Consider the following 17,944-nt stretch of genomic DNA (forward strand, 5'->3'; position numbering starts at 1 on the left):
TAGATGTCTTGAAATTTTTGAATTTTACCCTGGATGCCCAAAGTGAAATGAGGAATCTTTTCAAGAAAAAAGTGTATTATTTATAAATACACCTCACACTGTAACATAAAATTATAATACCTTGTAATTATCTTGTAAAATACCTTTTTTAAATACAGCAGGATAAAAATTGGTAAAATGGGAGTGAAATGAAAAGAAAAATATGTACAAATATAGAAGTGATTATTTGAATTAATATAAACTGACATTATCAAATTAGAGGAGATAAAGCTGCTGTTTTCTACTACAGGAATTTAGTGAATCCCTCAGTAATTTTTAAAATATATTAATATTTATTTAGATGCAGGCAATATAGAATCTGCATCCAAAATACAAAGCCCATTTTGTGTATCTTTCCTTAAATAAAAACTGATTTTTAAATGTTGGTTCTGTCTCTGTTCATTTAATTGTGTAATGGCTGTGATTGAGGATACACAATTAAGAAATTTTAAAAATCCAATAAATTATGAAATTGTTCTGTGGATTGGCTTCCTGGTATTCTGTTGATTTCCATAAAAAAATATTTTTTTTGTTTTGGAAAATTGCAGAGAGGCCTCATGAGTGCAAACAGAATAAACCTTGTGGTTCTTTTAGAGACTTGGGGTAATTTACAAGAAATAAAACTCAGGAGTGCAAAATAATTTATACAGAATATTTTATCCAGAATTATGTGACATTTGCCACAGCAAAAAGCAAAGTCTGTTCCATTAAATAAACCAATACCAATCAAATAATAATTTATATGTTTTTATAAATATATATATGTGTATATATATGTATAGTTACACTTAATTACACTTAATTAACTTGGGCAATTATTTCTACAATTTCTATGTCAGGAGAGAAAATTATACTTCTGGAATAATAAAAGTATAATGATTGTATATATAAAATAAAAGTAATTTTTTTCCAGTTACACTTAATCATGAGGGAAAAAAATACTTGTAGAATAACAAAAATACCAAATATATATATATATATATATTTTAAAAAGTGAGATGTAATACAGGTGATTTTTCAAGTTATACCAAAAACATGAGGGGAAAATTATTCTTCTGGAATATCAAAAATATTAATATGTATATAAACTGAAAGTGAGTTATAATTTGGGTGATTTTTCAAGTTACACTGAAAACATGAGAGAAAATAATACGTGTAGAATAACAAAAATACCAAATATATATATATATATATATATATATATATATATAAAAAAGTGAGATATGATACAGGTGATTCTTCAAGTTATACTAAAAACATGAGGGGAAAATTATTCTTCTGGGGTAATAAAAATACAAAAAATATAAAAAGTGATCTATAATGCAGTTGATTTTTCAAATTATGCTAAAACATGAGAGGAAATCACACTTCTGGAGTAACAAAAATCCCCAAAAAATATATATATAAACCAAAAGTGAACCATAATATAGGTGATTTTTCAAATGACAGTAAAACATGAGGGGAAATTATTCTTGTGGAATAATAAAAATGCACCCAAAGCGTGTTGGCATGGTAGAAATTTGAATTTTGCTGCAGGTTTGGGACAGTTTTGGCCGTGCTCTGTACAATTCCCAGCCCCACGAGTATCCCATCACTTCCATTGCCTGGGCTCTGGATGGAGAATTATTTGCTGTGGGATCTTTTAACACTTTACGTCTCTGTGATAAAACTGGGGTGAGTAAAACTCTGCAAATTTATACATCTATATAAAAATATATTTATAAAATATAATAAAAATATTAAAAATAGATAAAATTCCAGTGTAAAACTCTGGCAGTTGTTCACATTTATTGATAATTCCTCAGGATATCAGTGTGCAGGTGGGTATTTTATTAGCAAAAACTACTTGTGATTGCCAGCACCTTTTTGCTGACCAGAATAGTTTATTTTTAATATATTTTGCATTTTGGGACATGAAATTCTTCACCTGAAAACCACAGAGTTCACAAGCATGTCTTGTGATCATCATTAATCATAAACTGTAATTTTTAACCATTAAAAGGAGTATATAAAAATAATCTGACAGAAAAGGAAGAACCATGTCCTGCACTTTTAGTATTGAATCTTTATTTTTTTTCCCTTGAAGGTTTATTCCTGAATCATTATTTTTATGGGGGTTTTTTGCAGCTTGGTGTCCAGTTAAAATGAATTTAATGCAATTTCACCTCCCTTCATTGGTGCTCTGAGTTAGCTCAGACTGACCTCGTTGTCTCTGTGGTTCTGCACATTTTTGCTCAGATTTTTTGCAGCAAACCTTGATTTTTTGGGACTTTTATTGTCCTAATTTTCTTGTGTTTATTGCTCTTTTTTGGGAAAAAATTGCTGTGGTGTTTTGGGTGTTTTCAGTCAATCATGGCATGAATTTGGAGTGTGTATTTCAGATTATTTTAAATTCATGAAGAGGAACCTTGAAAGATTATTTAAGAAGGGGCATAAGGATAAAATCTTGAGTTTTTCTATTTCACTTTTTTGCTGTGATTCTGATTTCACTGATTTTCACTGACAGAGTATAAATAGAATTTAATTACAAGTTTGCAAGTAAAATTTTAATTGCAATTATCTCAAAGGAAAAGTACTCAAATGCAGTTTTCTCTTGCAAAGTGTCAATTTGCTGATTTAAAAACGTTTTATTTTGATATCTACAGATCTGTAATTTAATTTCCTGTAAGTCTGAGGAAGGCTCCTGCAAGCAAAAAAATCAATGTTTTAATCAGCATTTAATACTGAACAGGTTATTGGGAATTTTAATGCAGACAGGTTTATTTCTTGTATAAAATTATTTTACTTGGTTTATTCCTCAGTTCAAAACAGAAATGAACAGTAGCTGCTGCCAGATGCTTTGTGCATTTAGCAGGTTTTATTCTCTTCAAATTCAGGATTTTTGAATGTAAATAATGCCATTAAATGTAAATATTGCCTAAAGAAGTGTGTGGAATAGAGGGGAAGGAGGGAATGATTCCCATCCCACAGAGGGGTGGGGTTTGAAGGGAAGCAGAGCTGCTTTTCCTGCTCAGCACAGACACTTTTATTGTGTCTGATGGGATGGAGCTGCATTGGCAAATTGCTCCCCAGGGAGCCATCAGGACAATAAATATTTATCATTAACTCTTCTCCAGCATATGTGTTCACTTTGGGGCATAATTAAATTAAATTCTTGCACTCAATGTTTTTTTTTTTCTCATTTTTTTCCTACCTCCCCGTGATGTTCAAGCAGCTTCATGGTAAAGATCAAACTTACATATTTAAAAACAACATTTTAAATTGTATTTTTTTGATTAAAAGTCATGAAAAGAAATGTTGTATTTATATATAAAATAAATAATTGTAGCTGTCCTGCAGGCAAGTTTTGTTCCCAGGGCCTTGGAAGTGTAGGGGCATCAGTGATAAAAAAACATTAAATGGTCAAATTAATGATTTTAGTTACTAAATAGGGGCATCCAATTAATATTTAAATAATGCTGAATATATTTATGCATCTTCTCTTGATGACTTCCTTACCCTGAATGGGATTGATCAGTTTAATTGAATGTTTTTGTTTATTTTCCAAATTGTTTGTGCTCTTCTTGTTGCACCTTTATTTTCTGGTTAAATCCTGCCCTTTGCTTTACTCCTGTCTTCAACACTCTGCTGAGAAAATTCTGTGTAATAAAAGCAATTATTTCCATTAATCCATCATTTTTTAATATTATTTTGTACATTCTTCAAACTTTTTCTTGTGTTGCAGAGTGAATTTTGGCCATTTCACTACACTGGCAGTTTGCATATTTGATCCTCTTGTATTTTTATGTTTATCAAATTTTGCTAGAAATTCTATGAAAAATATGGAATATTGCCTGATATCTTTGGAAAATAGAGGAAAACATTCTGAAAACAGAATTGTGCAATCAGAAAGGGGAAGCTCAAGTTGCTGCTTTTATGGATTGATTTAATAAAATGAAACTTTAAGAATTCCTGGGTTTGTTCTTGAAAGAATTCAGTGAAAAATTGATTATGGCACAGGAAAAATGGAGCCCAAAATATTGCATTAATGTTGGGTCAACATTCATTGCTGGAGTCACAGTCAGACCTTCCCTAAAAAATAAAAAATCCATTTATTTAGGATTCTACAGCAGCTATTCCAGTTTTAAAATTGTTTCTATTTAAAAATGAAGAGGTAAAATGATTTTTCTGATAACATTTTATGGCCATAAAAAATGCCCCAGACATCTGCAGGGAGCATGAATCACTGGAGTTACACAGAGCCTTCAGAACAGCTGGAAAATAAAGCTTGGAAATGGCTTTTTCTGGTTTGTTTTTTAAAATGTAGGTTATGATCTGGAAATATTTGAGTGATTTTTCAATGGCCTGAAGAAAAAAAAAAAAAAGTTTATTAAAAAAAGGAGTTTTAGGAATGGATCTCGTCAGAGCTGCAGTGGTTCTGCTTTCCATGGAAAAGTAACTCCAAAAAAAAAACATTCCTGGAGCTCCTTAAAGTGGTTTTTAATTATGGTTTGATGTCCTTTGATTCCTTCTGGGTGGATCCTTGATCCAAGGGAAACGACCTCGGAAACAGCCGGGTCTGGCTGGGAGGATCCCAGGGCTCAGCTTGAAACAACTCCTTCAAAGTGTTCCCAGACAGATTCCAGCTGGGAAAAACATCTGGGATGGGGGTTCCAGGGCTGGAGGCAGGCTTTAATTATTGGGGTTAATTACTGCAGAGTGTTTGGGGCTGAATTCATCCTGGCCAGGCAGAGGAGCACTTATGGACTGGTCAAAAATGGGAATTTCCTACCTTGCAATTCAAAAAAAAAGGGGAATTTCCTTCCTTGCAAATGAAAAAAAAAATGGGAATTTCCTTCCTTGCAATTCAAAAAAAAATGGGAATTTCCTTCCTTGCAATTCAAAAATGGGAATTTCTTTCCCAAGTGCAGCTCACACAGACAGGGGATGATGAGGAAGGTGAAGCCTTAAAATCAAAGCTTGAAACTGGAAATTCAGGCAGTGCCAGCATCGCCTTTAACTCACCCTGGTGTGTAAAAAAAGAGCTTTAATTCCACTCAGAATTCCCAAATTCCAACTGGGGTTGGATTTCACCCAATGGAATTTCCTTCCTGCTGAACCTTTTAAGTCCAACACCTGTTTTACTGGAATTTTTGTGATTTCCTTCCATCTAAATCATACAAATACTTGGGTTTTTGGGATTTTATGCCCTGCAGAAGTAATCAGATTATGAAATGTGTTGGAAGCATCAGGTGAGGATTTTCTTCCAGCTGTGCCCCTTTTGGGATAATTTCATGTATCCAAAAGTCAATCCAATGTTTACATTTAACTTTAATCACATGATTTTTATTATTGATTTGCTCTTTAAGACTTCAAATATATTTGAATATTCAGATAGTTCTTCAATTACTATTTTTTTTTTTTTAATATTCTATTACATGAAGAGGAAATAATTGAGATTTGCCTCTTGTTTCAAAATCTGCTTCAATATCTTCCTGAAATTCCCTAGAAAAGGTTATTTAATTTTTATTTGTCATCCATTTTCAGGGAAACATCTGTTTGAAGATTCAGAATGGTTTGTGTTCCTGATATGCAGGAAATTCAACAAAGGATCTTGGTCTGAAAATTCAAATTTTTGACAAGAATTTATTAATAAGGATCTAAATTTCAGAGGAGTCTCATGATAAGGCTGAGGGAATTAAGAATTAAGGTCTTTACTGGAGGAAATTTTTAATTAATCCTTCACTTGGACAGTAACAGAGTGGAGGAAATGCAATTATTTCTTAAGCACCTTAATTTTATGTAGTGATTCCCTGGATTTATGAATGAGAACACACTTGGAATAAGTTATGAGTACAAAACTGATGCCTGATGTACTTCAAGCATTGTACATTTTTAATTTCTGCTTTACCTGATGCTTTCCCCCTTTTTTTTCCCCAGAGTCTGACTTAAACATCCAACCCCAATGCAACAAAAACTTCATTTTATTGTCGCTCCTTGAGAAACCCCAACCCTGCAAACCTATTTATGACAATAAATGACTTCTAAAAAAATACAGAGTAACTGAAATGATGATTTTTATTTTTTTCCAGTGGTCTTATTCCCTGGAGAAGCCCAACACTGGCAGCATTTTTGCCATTTCCTGGTCCATCGATGGCACCCAGCTGGCCGGAGCGTGTGGAAATGGCCAGGTCATCTTTGCCCACGTGGTGGAACAACACTGGGAGTGGAAAAACTTCCAAATTACCTTAATGAAGAGAAGAACCATGAAGGTAAAATCACCTCAGAGCTGGGCAGCCTGCTCACAAAGCTTGTTTTAATGCAAAATGGGAATTTTGAATTGAATTTGTGTTCCCAGACATTGACTCACAACTTTCGTTCTCTGGGATAATAAAGATTTCCATCCTTCCACATTTTTCAAATTACACATTTGGGCTTTTCAGCATCCTAAATTCCTAATTAAACCATTAAATGTTTGGGTTTTTTTTTTCTTTTCATATTGGGTTTGGATTTGGGAAGAGCTGGATTTGGGTTTGGGGCCGTGGGTGGGATGCTGTGAGTCAGTGTCTGGGAACACACAGCGCACATCAGCTCAAAATTCCCAATTTTTTCCCTCATTCCCAGACATCGACTCGTACCAGATGGACTTGGGAATGATCTCCTTGGGATTTGAATTCTCTTTTTGAATATGCAGAGAGTGAGGAAGTGTAGCTAACCCTGACTCATTTTTAATTTTCGGTATTTTACAGTGATTTTATTCCTATATATTTTGTAGGAAAGTCCTACCAAAAAAACTTGCAGATGGATTTTTTTTCCTGAGTATTACAATGGCAAAGTTAATTAGTGATGCTGTGGTGGGCATAGCAATTAACATATCCTTGGAAATGCTTTTTAGGCTCTTGGAATAACTGAGGTCAGTCGTTGTTTTGCAATTGGTGCATAATGGAGAACAGCAGAAGGAAGTTACCGCCCTCAGAAGGGTGACATCTTCCAAAAAAACCCCAAAACCCCACAAAAAAAAACAGGATATTTTTTGGTTTAAGGTCCCCCCTTGGATTTTTAGCTCCATAAAATCTCTGAGGTGAAAAATCTGTGTTGATTTGAGGCAAATTCTGATTTTCTTGAGCAAATTTTAAGCAGAATAATAAAACCACAACCTGCTCACCCAGCCCATCTCCTGAATTTCCTGTGCTTCTCAGTGTGGAATCACTCAAATTCCAGAGCTCTGCAGCATCATCATCCCAGTGAGATGTTTGGATGAAGTGTTTATTTAAATAAAATAACTTTGACATTTATTTAAATAACAATAAAATAAACATTGCCACGTTTATTTCAAATATTCAAATAATCAACAACTGAACAGTCTTAAAATGGGAATTTTCAGACCTCCTCCATCTCAAATTATTTCCTCAACAGGAATATTTCATTAATTAATTTTAATTCTATGATCCTTTCCCTTTGCTCAGGTTTACAATGTCATCAACGATGCCGTGGATTTGTTGGAATTCCGGGACAGGGTCATTAAAGCCTCCCTGAATTATGGATATTTGGTGGTTTCCACTTCCCTGCAGTGTTATGTGTTCTCGTGAGTAAAGCAAATTCCTCTTGCTCTGGTTCTTTGGAAAAGAGTGGCAGAAACTTGATTGGAAGCACAATCATTAATTTATTTTTAATTAATTGAGACATTCAGTAGAATATCTGTTCAGTGAACACTGGTACAGATCACTCTAAAAGAGTCAGGAATGTTTTAAAAACATTTTTAAAATAAAATAGTCTATATCAATATAATTTTGCTGGTTTTAAGGCTCCTGGGGCAGCTGCTGCTGGTGGGAAGGGATGAAACAATGAATGCAAAATTGTCATTCCATCAGATTTTGTGTTTATCTGTGTTCCTTGGCTTCCTAAATGCTGTCTGAAGTTGGAAAACCTCCTTTTTAGGAATATTTGATGGTGAAAAATGTGTATTTTGCTTGCTGAATGCAACTTTGTGTTTGAAATAATGTGGAAATTAGCGATTTTAATGCTGATTTTTTTATATTTGCAGGACAAAGAACTGGAACACTCCATTGATTTTTGACCTGAAGGAAGGAACTGTGAGTTTGATTCTCCAAGCAGAAAGGTACCTGGCTTCTTAAATTCTTCTTATGCTCATTATGAACAAAATATAGCTATTAAATTAATTAATAAATAAATTAATCAATTAATTATATATATTATAAATAACTATGCTTATTATATATGTGTATATATCTATATCTATATATAACAAAATAAGCTCAAATTGAGATATGAGAAATAAACAAAATATACCCAGATAAAATGGTAAATATTTCACATAATAAATGTTTCTCCTGGGAAAGGATAATACATTAAAACCAAACTTTTCCATACAAAACTTGCAGAATATCTTGAAAATTTAAAGCATAGGACTGATGGAAACTGGAAGAACAGTTGCAGGATATTAAACAATGACCTTCCCATTGTTGAAAATACCATTTTTAAATATGATTTAGTGATTTAATTCTTTGTTGTTGGATTGTTTGTTTTTTTTTTCTTAGGCATTTTCTTCTTGTGGATGGTGGAGGACTTTATTTATATTCCTATGAAGGCAGATTAATTTCCTCTCCAAAATATCCAGGCATGAGAACAGACATTTTAAATGCCAAGACAGTGTCCCTGAGCAATGACACCCTGGCAGTGAAGGACAAAGCTGATGAGAAAGGTAAATTCTGTTTTATTTAGGATAAAAATACATATATTTATTATAAAAATTAATTCAGGTTATGGGTCTTGCTTAAAATTAATTTAAAAACTTCAAGAGAATGGTCTGGCTCTGAATTTCCAGTTGATCCATGGAATATTTACAGAAAATACTTAAGTTTTTACTCCCTGGTGGGATTTTTCAATTTTCTCTCTTCCTAAACATTTTCATTCATTAAATTGTGGGTTAAGATGGAGTAAATCTGATATTGGAAATGTGGATTTATTTAAATTCCAGGTGCAGATTTGTATCACAATTTGGTGTCATTTTCTGTAAAGCCCCATTTGAGATAGGAAATGAAAAATAGGAGTAGGAAGTGAAAATTCAGTTTTTTATAAGATTTTTTTCTCACCACCGTGTGAAAATCACTGGGAAAGCTCACACAGAATGTTTTATCCGGTTGCACTAAATTACACTAAAAAAAAAAGAATGGAATCACTGGAAAAATCCATTAAGAACTTGTGCTTTTCATTAATAAACCATATAATTCTTTCCCTTCAGTTATCTACATATTTGAAGCTTTATCTGGGAAGCCACTGGGTGATGGAAAACATCTGACCCACAAGGTAAAGTGAAGGCTTTAATGTCTTTATTTTACTCAGAAATTAAGAACCACTAATGGTTTTCCTCAATAATGGGACTAAAAACCCATTAAAGGTTTTAAAATCTTAATAGAAAGGAGCTTTTCAGCTGACTTTTAGTGTTGTCTTCAGAATTGTTTTAATCTTCATTAAATTCAATTTATAGAATCACAGAATCATGCAATGGGTTGGGTTGGAAAGGACTTTGAAATAATCTTAATTCTAGCCCCATGGAATGATTTATTCCACTGAGAAATCTCACACAATGTGTTTTTCCAACCCAGTTTATCAAAGAATTTTGTGTCTTGTTTTTAGGAAAAAAAATCAGTTTGAATGTCCAAATATAAAAGCTCCAAAATAAAAATCAGATCCAATATAAAAATCCAATATAAAAATAAAAATTCTCTTTTATCTTTTCAGACAGAGATTGTGGAGATTGCTTTGGACCAGAAAGGACTGACAAGTGAGAGAAAAATAGCTTTTATTGATAAGAACAGAGATCTTTTCATCACCTCTGTGAAAAGGTTTGGGAAAGAGCAGAAGATTGTCAAGATAGGTGAGAAGAATTCAAATGGATGTTTGGGAAGATGCTGTGAGGGAAATAAATTTTTATTTAATACAAGAGACAACATTTTGTTTAATTAGCAGTGAAATTGAATTTTTAAATAAAGTGAGGCATTTATATGAAACTTTATCTGAAATCTGATAATTTTTCTATCACTTCCATGCAAAGCAGCTTTTAAAATATTACAAATTTGGGGTTAAAACCTTAGAAAAGCAACTAAAAATGCTGAATAACCACCCTATTAGAATTCCCTTTATTTATAAGCTTCTTCTGGAAATGTTTTATTTATTTCTAATTATTTATTGTCTCTAAATGAAGGGACAATGGTGCAGAGTTTGGCCTGGAATGACACCTCCAACATCCTCTGTGGGATTCAGGATTCCAGGCTCACAGTCTGGTATTATCCCAACACTGTTTATGTGGATAAAGATCTTCTCCCAAAAACCCTTTATGAAAAAGATGCCAGGTAAGAAATCCTTTTTAATCCAAATATGATTTATTTTAATTATTTCCCTCCTGTCTTAACAAATTGTGGTCAGGAGAAGTAAAAGCTGGCCTTGCAACTTTTAAAAATTTACCTGTTTCTTGATTGGGAAACGAGGAAAAAGGGTTTTGTAAGGAAAATTATGAAGTTTAGGGTTGAAATGAGGATTCAGGGTTTGAAAGGAGAGCAGCACCTTGAGGTAAAAGCAGAACTGGAATTCTTTCTCATAAAATATTACCTCATGTTTTGTAAAAAACAAACAGAAAATATTTGTTTGGATTACGTCAGAAATGAAAAATAGCAAAATAGGAGGTGACAACTGATCTGAAATTCTTTCTCATAAAAACAAATAAATTTTTTTTTTTCTTTCTCCACACAGTGAATTCAGCAAAAACCCCCAGATTGTGAGTTTTGTAGGAAATCAGGTGACAATTAGGAGAGCAGATGGGTCCCTGGTGCACCTGCACATCTCCCCTTACCCTGCCATTCTCCACGACTACATCAGCACCTCCAGGTGGGAGGATGGGGTCAGGCTCTGCCGATTTGTCAAGGTAAAGCTGATTTTTGGGAATATTCAGATGCCATTCCGTGGAATATTTATTGTTTTAAGTGGTTTTTAATAGTGATCTCTCCATATCAAATGTTGTGGTTTGTTCCCAGCCTGCTTTGTCACTCATTTCATGGAAAATGATGTGGTTTTCTTAATTCCATAACATGATAACTCCATAACTTCTGTGATAAATAATAATTCTTATTTTTAGTCACACCGGAATCCAGCTGGATTGAACACAGGTGCTCACAGAATTCAGTTCTGAACTTAAATTTTCAGGTCTGGGCCTTAACATAACCAATTAAAAGTGACATTTCCACAATTACCTGTTAATTTCCATATTTTATTTCACTTCTTTTTATTTTTTTCCCTTTTCCATTGCTTTCTTTTGTATTTATTTAGACAACAGCAACAGATGAGGTGAGTGTGGTAGTTTTTGAAACAACAAAATCCCTTCAAACCTTCCTTCCCATTTATTCCTTGAAAAGTTTAGCACTTGTCATGACCTTAAATGTGTATTTCAGATATTTGTGTAGCCAATTATTAAATTAATGCACATCCAGATAATTTGGGTTGTATAATTAGAGTTAATTGTAAGAGAATCTTTATTTGCAGTGTCCACATCACCTGATTTAAGCATCCAAGTCAGGATATTTCAATTTTGGCAGAGTAAAAAGTATTTCCAATCAGGAATAACAAAATGGTTCACGTTTCTGAGAGGAAAAAAAGCAACAAAAACCAACTTCGATCCATCAAGGAGCAATTCCTGGGAATTTCATCTCCTGGATAAGTTCAGGCTGAGCTTTCAGCATTTTATCACCTGATTTTCTAAATAAAAGGGAAGTGGGAAGAGAATGTGACAAAGATTTTAGGAGCATTTGATTCTCTGAACAATCTGAATTTTCCCAAATTCTGGGTTTCCTGCAGGAGGCTTTGTCCTGAGTGATGGAAAAGTCAGTCAGGAAATACAGGAATGTGTTTAGAGCATCCTCAGTGCAGCTGTTAATTCAGATTTCAGTCAAGAGTGATCCTCCTGAAAACCTTCACACTGCTAAGTCTTTATTGCCAGATTTGTTATTGAACACACTCAACATTAAAACCTCCTTAATTCCTGGACTAGCAAGTCCAAAATTTCATTTTTCCTGTCTGAATAGAGTTTTAGATGTGGTAGCTTATACTATATTAAAATATGGTTTATTAGTGTGTCTTTGTCATCATGTTATCACTTGAAAATCCATCAAAATGTCATTTAGGGTCTTCCTAGATTCTGAGTTCATGGTTAAAATACCCCAAAAAACCCTCACAGAAACAATAAAATAATACACTAAAAATAATAATAAATGACAAATAAATAATAATATGTAATAAATAATATAATAATATTAATAATAAAATACTAACACATATTAATAATAGTAACAAGGTGTAATATTATTTATTACCATTAAGATTTTCTAATTCCTAGTTCTGAGGAATAATGAATAATTTCCTGATGCAAGACTCAGACCACACAGTGCCATAAATGCCACACAGATAAACATAATATTACACATCATTTTCAGGCCTTGTGTAGTTGCTTTGAGGAGGCATTTGCAGCATGCTAATAAACATCTGAAGGTTGACAAGTTGTTTTTATTTTGAATTTCAGGACCAGACCCTGTGGGCTTGTTTGGCTGCCATGGCAGTGGCCAGCAAGGACATGACCACAGCTGAAATTGCCTATGCAGCCATTGGCGAGGTAAGCAAATGCAATTAGAAAACAGAATATAATCCAAATTAAATCCAAAACCAGGTTGATTAATTAATTTCCTTGCTGTCCTCCTCCTGAGCAGATTGACAAAGTCCAGTACATCAATTCCATCAAGGATCTGCCATCCAAGGAATCCAGGCTGGCTCACATGCTGCTCTTCAGTGGGAACACCCAGGAGGCTGAAACCCTCCTGCTTCAGTCAGGCCTGGTTTACCAAGCTATCCAAGTCAACATTAATCTTTACAACTGGGAAAGGTAGGGTTTTTTTCCCCCTAAAATACGTTTCCCTAATTATTTCCATCAGTTGTTTTATTGCTGACTTCGTTTTTTATCTTTTAATCACCCACAACTTCAAAAAACCAAATTAAATTATAGCCTGACAGTAACCAAAAAACCCAGCTTTTTTGTGTCATATCTTAAAAATACAAATATTTGGTGATAAAAGCCCAAAATATTCCTGGAAGCATTTTGAAATAACATTTTGCTTTTTCATCACTGCTAGCACTGAGGGAGCCCTCGGTGATGCCCCAGACTGGCTGTGGAATTTGGGCTGCTTTTAAAATGTCTTGTTGCTAAAAATAAAACTGTGGCTACTCAGACTCCCAGCAATTGTGTAGGTGGAGAAAATGTGAATTAAGGCTGAGAAAACAAAGGAGGAATTTCTCCTTTAAACAAAACCCCCACGCTTTCTGACAGAATCCTCTGAGTTGTTTCCTCCTGATTTCTCTGCTGTTCTATTCATATATTCAGGCAAAAGGTTGATTTTCCCCCAGAAATCTGTAATTTTGGTTTTTTATGAAGCTGTGTCAGGGGAGGTTCAAGCTGAATATTAGGAAAAGAATATTCTTTTATTCTATCATCTAAAAAAATCTCTGTATATCAAATATCAGTGTTCTTAAGTCATTGAGAAGAAACCAAGTGTGAGTAATGAATTTAATTAATCCAGTGCCTGATCTTTTCCATCTATACAGTATTTATAAATATTACATACAGTTTATCATAAATGTGTATTATGCTTGTTCAGAACCTATTTCTGACTAGAAAAAAGTTATTAAACATTTTTAGTTTTGTGCTAGACTAAAATATTCTGCATTTCCTTGAAATGGGGTGAAATTATGGATGTGATGAAGTGATTCAGTGGGAATAATTATACCCAAAATAATTGGGTATTTTAACCTGCTGATCCTAATGTGGAATTGGATTTGGGATCTCTGCCCTCTCCCTCAGAATTTCTGCAAAACCTTGGTGATTGTGGTGGTGCCAGAGCATTTCCCCAACCCATTCCTGCTTTATTCCAGAGCCCTGGATCTGGCAGTGAAGCACAGGACACACGTGGACACGGTCCTGGCTTACAGACAGAAATTCTTGGAAGATTTTGGGAAAAAAGAAACCAACCAAAGGTTTTTGCAATATGCAGAAGGTGTAAGTGTCCCTCAGGGTTGTTCCTGCTGGGAGGGTGGGATGAGTTTGCACCTCTGTTTTCCTTCTGTGCTTCAAATGTGAACAGAAATGGGGAATTTTTACCATTTTTGGCCTAATATTGGGCTGCTTGGCCAGGAAGAGCTGGGCATTTTGGGTTTTATTTGAAGATTCATGACATTAATATATTTAATAGCTGGTAAAGATCACACAAGTGAAGGCACAGTTGTTTTCTATAAACAGGGAGCTAAACTTCACCATGGTTCAATGAGAATCTCCAATAGTTCAACATTTTTGTGGCATTTTATGGATAGAAACAGTAACAAACCTGGAAGGAATCTGGATATTTATGAACTGCAAGCCATTCTGATAAATATGATAAACAGATCAATATACATTTATTGGAAACCCTCTGCATCACCAGTAAATCAATTTATTAGCATTTCACAGATCCTGAGGGCACACCCTGAAGTTCAGAAGGTGGATCTTGGATTCCACTGGAATATTTCCACACATTTCCCTCAGGAGAGGCACAATTCCACTGAGCAGCCTTCCTGCTTTTCCCTTCCTTATTCCTCAGAATTCTGAGGGAGAAATGATGGAAAGAGATCTTTCCTTTGTGTGAAATCCTTTTATCCACTGCAGCTGATGGATCAGGGAGCAGCTGAGCTGGGAATTCACATCCTTTCATTGGACACTTGGAATAAAGCTGGCTTTCTAATGGAAGTCATTAGCTTTTAGCACTTTTAAGGATTCTTATTTTCTAAACAAAACTCAGCCCCTAATGAACCATTCCAGAGTAATTTATCTGGAAAATAGGGAAAATTAAAGCACAGATTCCAAGCATTTTTATCCTGCAGCTTTTCCAGCTCCTGTGCAGGAAGTGTGTGTTCTGTAAAAGCCATTACAGAGCAAAAATCACCTAAATTCCCTGATGCTTCTGATAAACATTGGAGATAATCCTGATTTTCTTAAAATCCTGGAGAAAGCTGTAGATTCCACCAGGATTCCTCAGGAATTCCACCCTGGCAGTGACGAGGTGTGAGCAGGATGATTTTTCAGCTGCTCAGTCTTGAAATTTGGGTCTCACTCAGGAGATTTCTGGAGGGAAAAAAGTCCTTTTCCACATCCAGGTGCTGGAGATCTTTGTTGGATCTGAGACTAGGAGGGATCCACATAATGTGAATTTTAAGCTGTAATTAAATTCTTCATGCAACCTGTCAGACTCATAAAGAAAAATCAGAAAGAAATTTAAAAGAAAAGCAAGATTTTGTGCTGCAGTTCCTTCTCAGGGATTTAAAAGAGTCTCCATTTCCCTCTCACAACCTAAAACCTCTTCAGGTTTAAATAAGGAGTTTTTTCCTTTATTTTCTGCAGCCAGGCAGGATCTAAAATTGTGCTTATTTTACATATCAGGTTCTTAATACCTAACACATATCCTGGGAATCCTGGACCCAGTCAATACCTCTAGAGCAGAGGTGTTATTATAATAATATATTATTATTATTATTATCATTATCATTATATTTTCACCTGAGAATGTGGGTATTTAATTTCACTTTTCCTCTTGGAGAATCTCCCCAGTTATCCCATTACTTAATTACAGACTAAAATTCCCTGTACAGCCCTTGAAATTCTTCCCCCGTCCCACCTTTTGACAGCATTAATTCTCCAGCAATAAACTGAACTGCACAATGACATTTCTGGATGTTTTTTAGGGTCATCAAATGTACCATGATCCATTTTTTCTTTTCCTTGTCAAGCATTTTTTTTGGGGAAGAAACAACTTTCCTACCCTGCTTTGTGCTGTGATATTGTGCTGTGTGTATTGCCTGAGGTTTCACTGCCACTAAACACAGCCAGAAAATGCCAATTTCTCTTCAGCTGGAGAAATGCCAAGGTTAAAACTAAAACATTTATCGATGTGGAAGGGCCATTCCAAGCAGGAATTGGATTTCTGTTGGAGCAGATAACTGGTTTAATATGCTATCAGCTTCCTTGGAGGAGACACCACTCCTAAATTAATGATGCAGGGCTAAATTTTCAGTAACAGGACACTGATGTCGTCATATTGAATTAGAAACAGGTTATTTTTATGTTTTATTGCCAGACACAAAGGCTTGGTTAATTTTATTTATTACTATTATTTTATTTTTATCTCAGGCTTGGTTTATTTTAAAGGAAGTTCAGTTAAAGCTCAGCTGTGCCTTCATATCTTTTGTGAGTTTGGGTACTCAACACTTCATAATTATATTTTTATACTGAATAACTGACCTGTCTCTCTCTGATGTTGAGCTCTGTGTGTTTAATTTTTTTCTCTTCTTACAGCTGGAAGTGGATTGGAATAAAATCAAAGCCAAAATAGAGATGGAAATTGCTAAAGAAAGAGAACGAGCAGCAGCCAGTGCTGCAGTGAGGAGCAGCGTGACTGTGCAGCAATAATTCACATTTTGGGCACCTTCAAAGTGCTGCTTCGATATTTGGTACTGGCTTCTTGTAAAAAATAATAAAAAAAAGCCACAGCAAATATTCTGTGGGCCACAGGAGTGAGAATTTCTGTAGATTTGAATCCTTGAGTGACACAGAAGATGAATTATTTCATTTTGAGCTGGGTTTATATTCTGGTGCCAGTGATGGCTACATACACGAGAAAAAAAGGCAATTAACTGTTCCTCTCTTGGTGATTTTAAATTTTTATTGCCATTAATATTCTTTAACCTGAGTTGTGTCTACTGAAATCACAATTTAAGCCCCAAATTAAGAAGTTTGGTTATTTCTGCAACCTCAGGGACCTCTCCAGTTTTTTTTTAATTGCCCTAAAACAAATTTAGCGAACTGGAAGGGCTGAAAATGCAATTAAAAAAAGGAACTTGAGCCTCTAAAGTAGAAATATTTCCCTCACAGTTGTGGGAATTCATATTTGTTAGGATGTACCAATGAGTTCTTTAATAGATGATTTGATGATTTCAGATAATTTCACCAACTCAGGTTTATCACTGAGAAAAACACTCAGCAGTAAAATGAATTTTTTTTGTTATTTAAAATACTTTGGAATGTGCTTTCAAGGTGGTTGGAAATTAGAAAAAGCATTTGTAGCATCTGATGTGTAAAATTGACAAGAATATTTAAGATGAGAGAATATTTCATGTATTTTTTTTCTACCAAAAGCACTTGATTTGTAAATATATTTTTTTTATTAATGTTATTTCATATAGATAAGTTTTTCTTTGTTTCACACCCAAAACTGGCTGCATTCTCTTCATTTATATAAATATATCAGCAGCTTATTCAGCATTGACAAGGTTTATTATGTATCTTTCAAATGTTACCAGCAAAATGTAAAATATCTGTACATGCAGCAAATTTGTAAATCTTGCACATTTCATAAATTTCTTAATAAAACCAAATAAAAGTGGAGGTTTTTAATGTTTCTGAGAGCTGCTGCATGTGGGGATCTCCACTTGAGTGCTAAAAAAAAGGATATTTGGGGTGTTTTAATTACATTTGGAGGGGATGGGAGAGGTGTTTAATTCCATTTTTTTATCACACACATCCAGTCCTGAGCATCCTGGTGTTAAATAGAAAACAAAGCAAAATATTTTGGAAAAGCACTTCCATTCCTTGTTTTCACCAGGTTCTAAATACAGTTATGACCCTGGGTATGAAATTTACATTTCAGGATATTCTCAGGGGAAAATGTTCCTGTGTGGCTTCTCTGGCATTGGGATTTTTGGGATTGGAATTCCATCCATCCATGCCAAGGGAATTTTTGAGCTGGTTTTTCTGGGGTTTTCAAAGTTTTGCATTGTATTTTCA

General features: G+C 34.4%; 1 protein-coding gene across 1 annotated transcript in view; it reads left to right on the top strand.

The window, feature by feature from the left end:
* The window catches only part of IFT80 (intraflagellar transport 80), a 28,351-nt gene extending 10,788 nt beyond the window's left edge, over window positions 1–17,563 (top strand). Inside the window, exons 8-20 of the mRNA XM_058844238.1 lie at window positions 1,576–1,713; window positions 6,111–6,290; window positions 7,485–7,603; window positions 8,063–8,137; window positions 8,577–8,740; window positions 9,281–9,345; window positions 9,781–9,916; window positions 10,244–10,391; window positions 10,789–10,960; window positions 12,608–12,697; window positions 12,792–12,964; window positions 14,008–14,131; window positions 16,457–17,563. Of these exons, the coding sequence (XP_058700221.1) occupies window positions 1,576–1,713; window positions 6,111–6,290; window positions 7,485–7,603; window positions 8,063–8,137; window positions 8,577–8,740; window positions 9,281–9,345; window positions 9,781–9,916; window positions 10,244–10,391; window positions 10,789–10,960; window positions 12,608–12,697; window positions 12,792–12,964; window positions 14,008–14,131; window positions 16,457–16,570 (1,698 nt within the window). The 3' untranslated portion in view covers window positions 16,571–17,563. The remainder of the gene's footprint in view (window positions 1–1,575; window positions 1,714–6,110; window positions 6,291–7,484; window positions 7,604–8,062; window positions 8,138–8,576; window positions 8,741–9,280; window positions 9,346–9,780; window positions 9,917–10,243; window positions 10,392–10,788; window positions 10,961–12,607; window positions 12,698–12,791; window positions 12,965–14,007; window positions 14,132–16,456) is intronic.
* Window positions 17,564–17,944: the final 381 nt, after the last annotated feature.

Source organism: Poecile atricapillus, chromosome 8 (assembly GCF_030490865.1).
Source record: "Poecile atricapillus isolate bPoeAtr1 chromosome 8, bPoeAtr1.hap1, whole genome shotgun sequence".
NCBI classification, from domain to species: Eukaryota; Metazoa; Chordata; class Aves; order Passeriformes; family Paridae; genus Poecile; species Poecile atricapillus.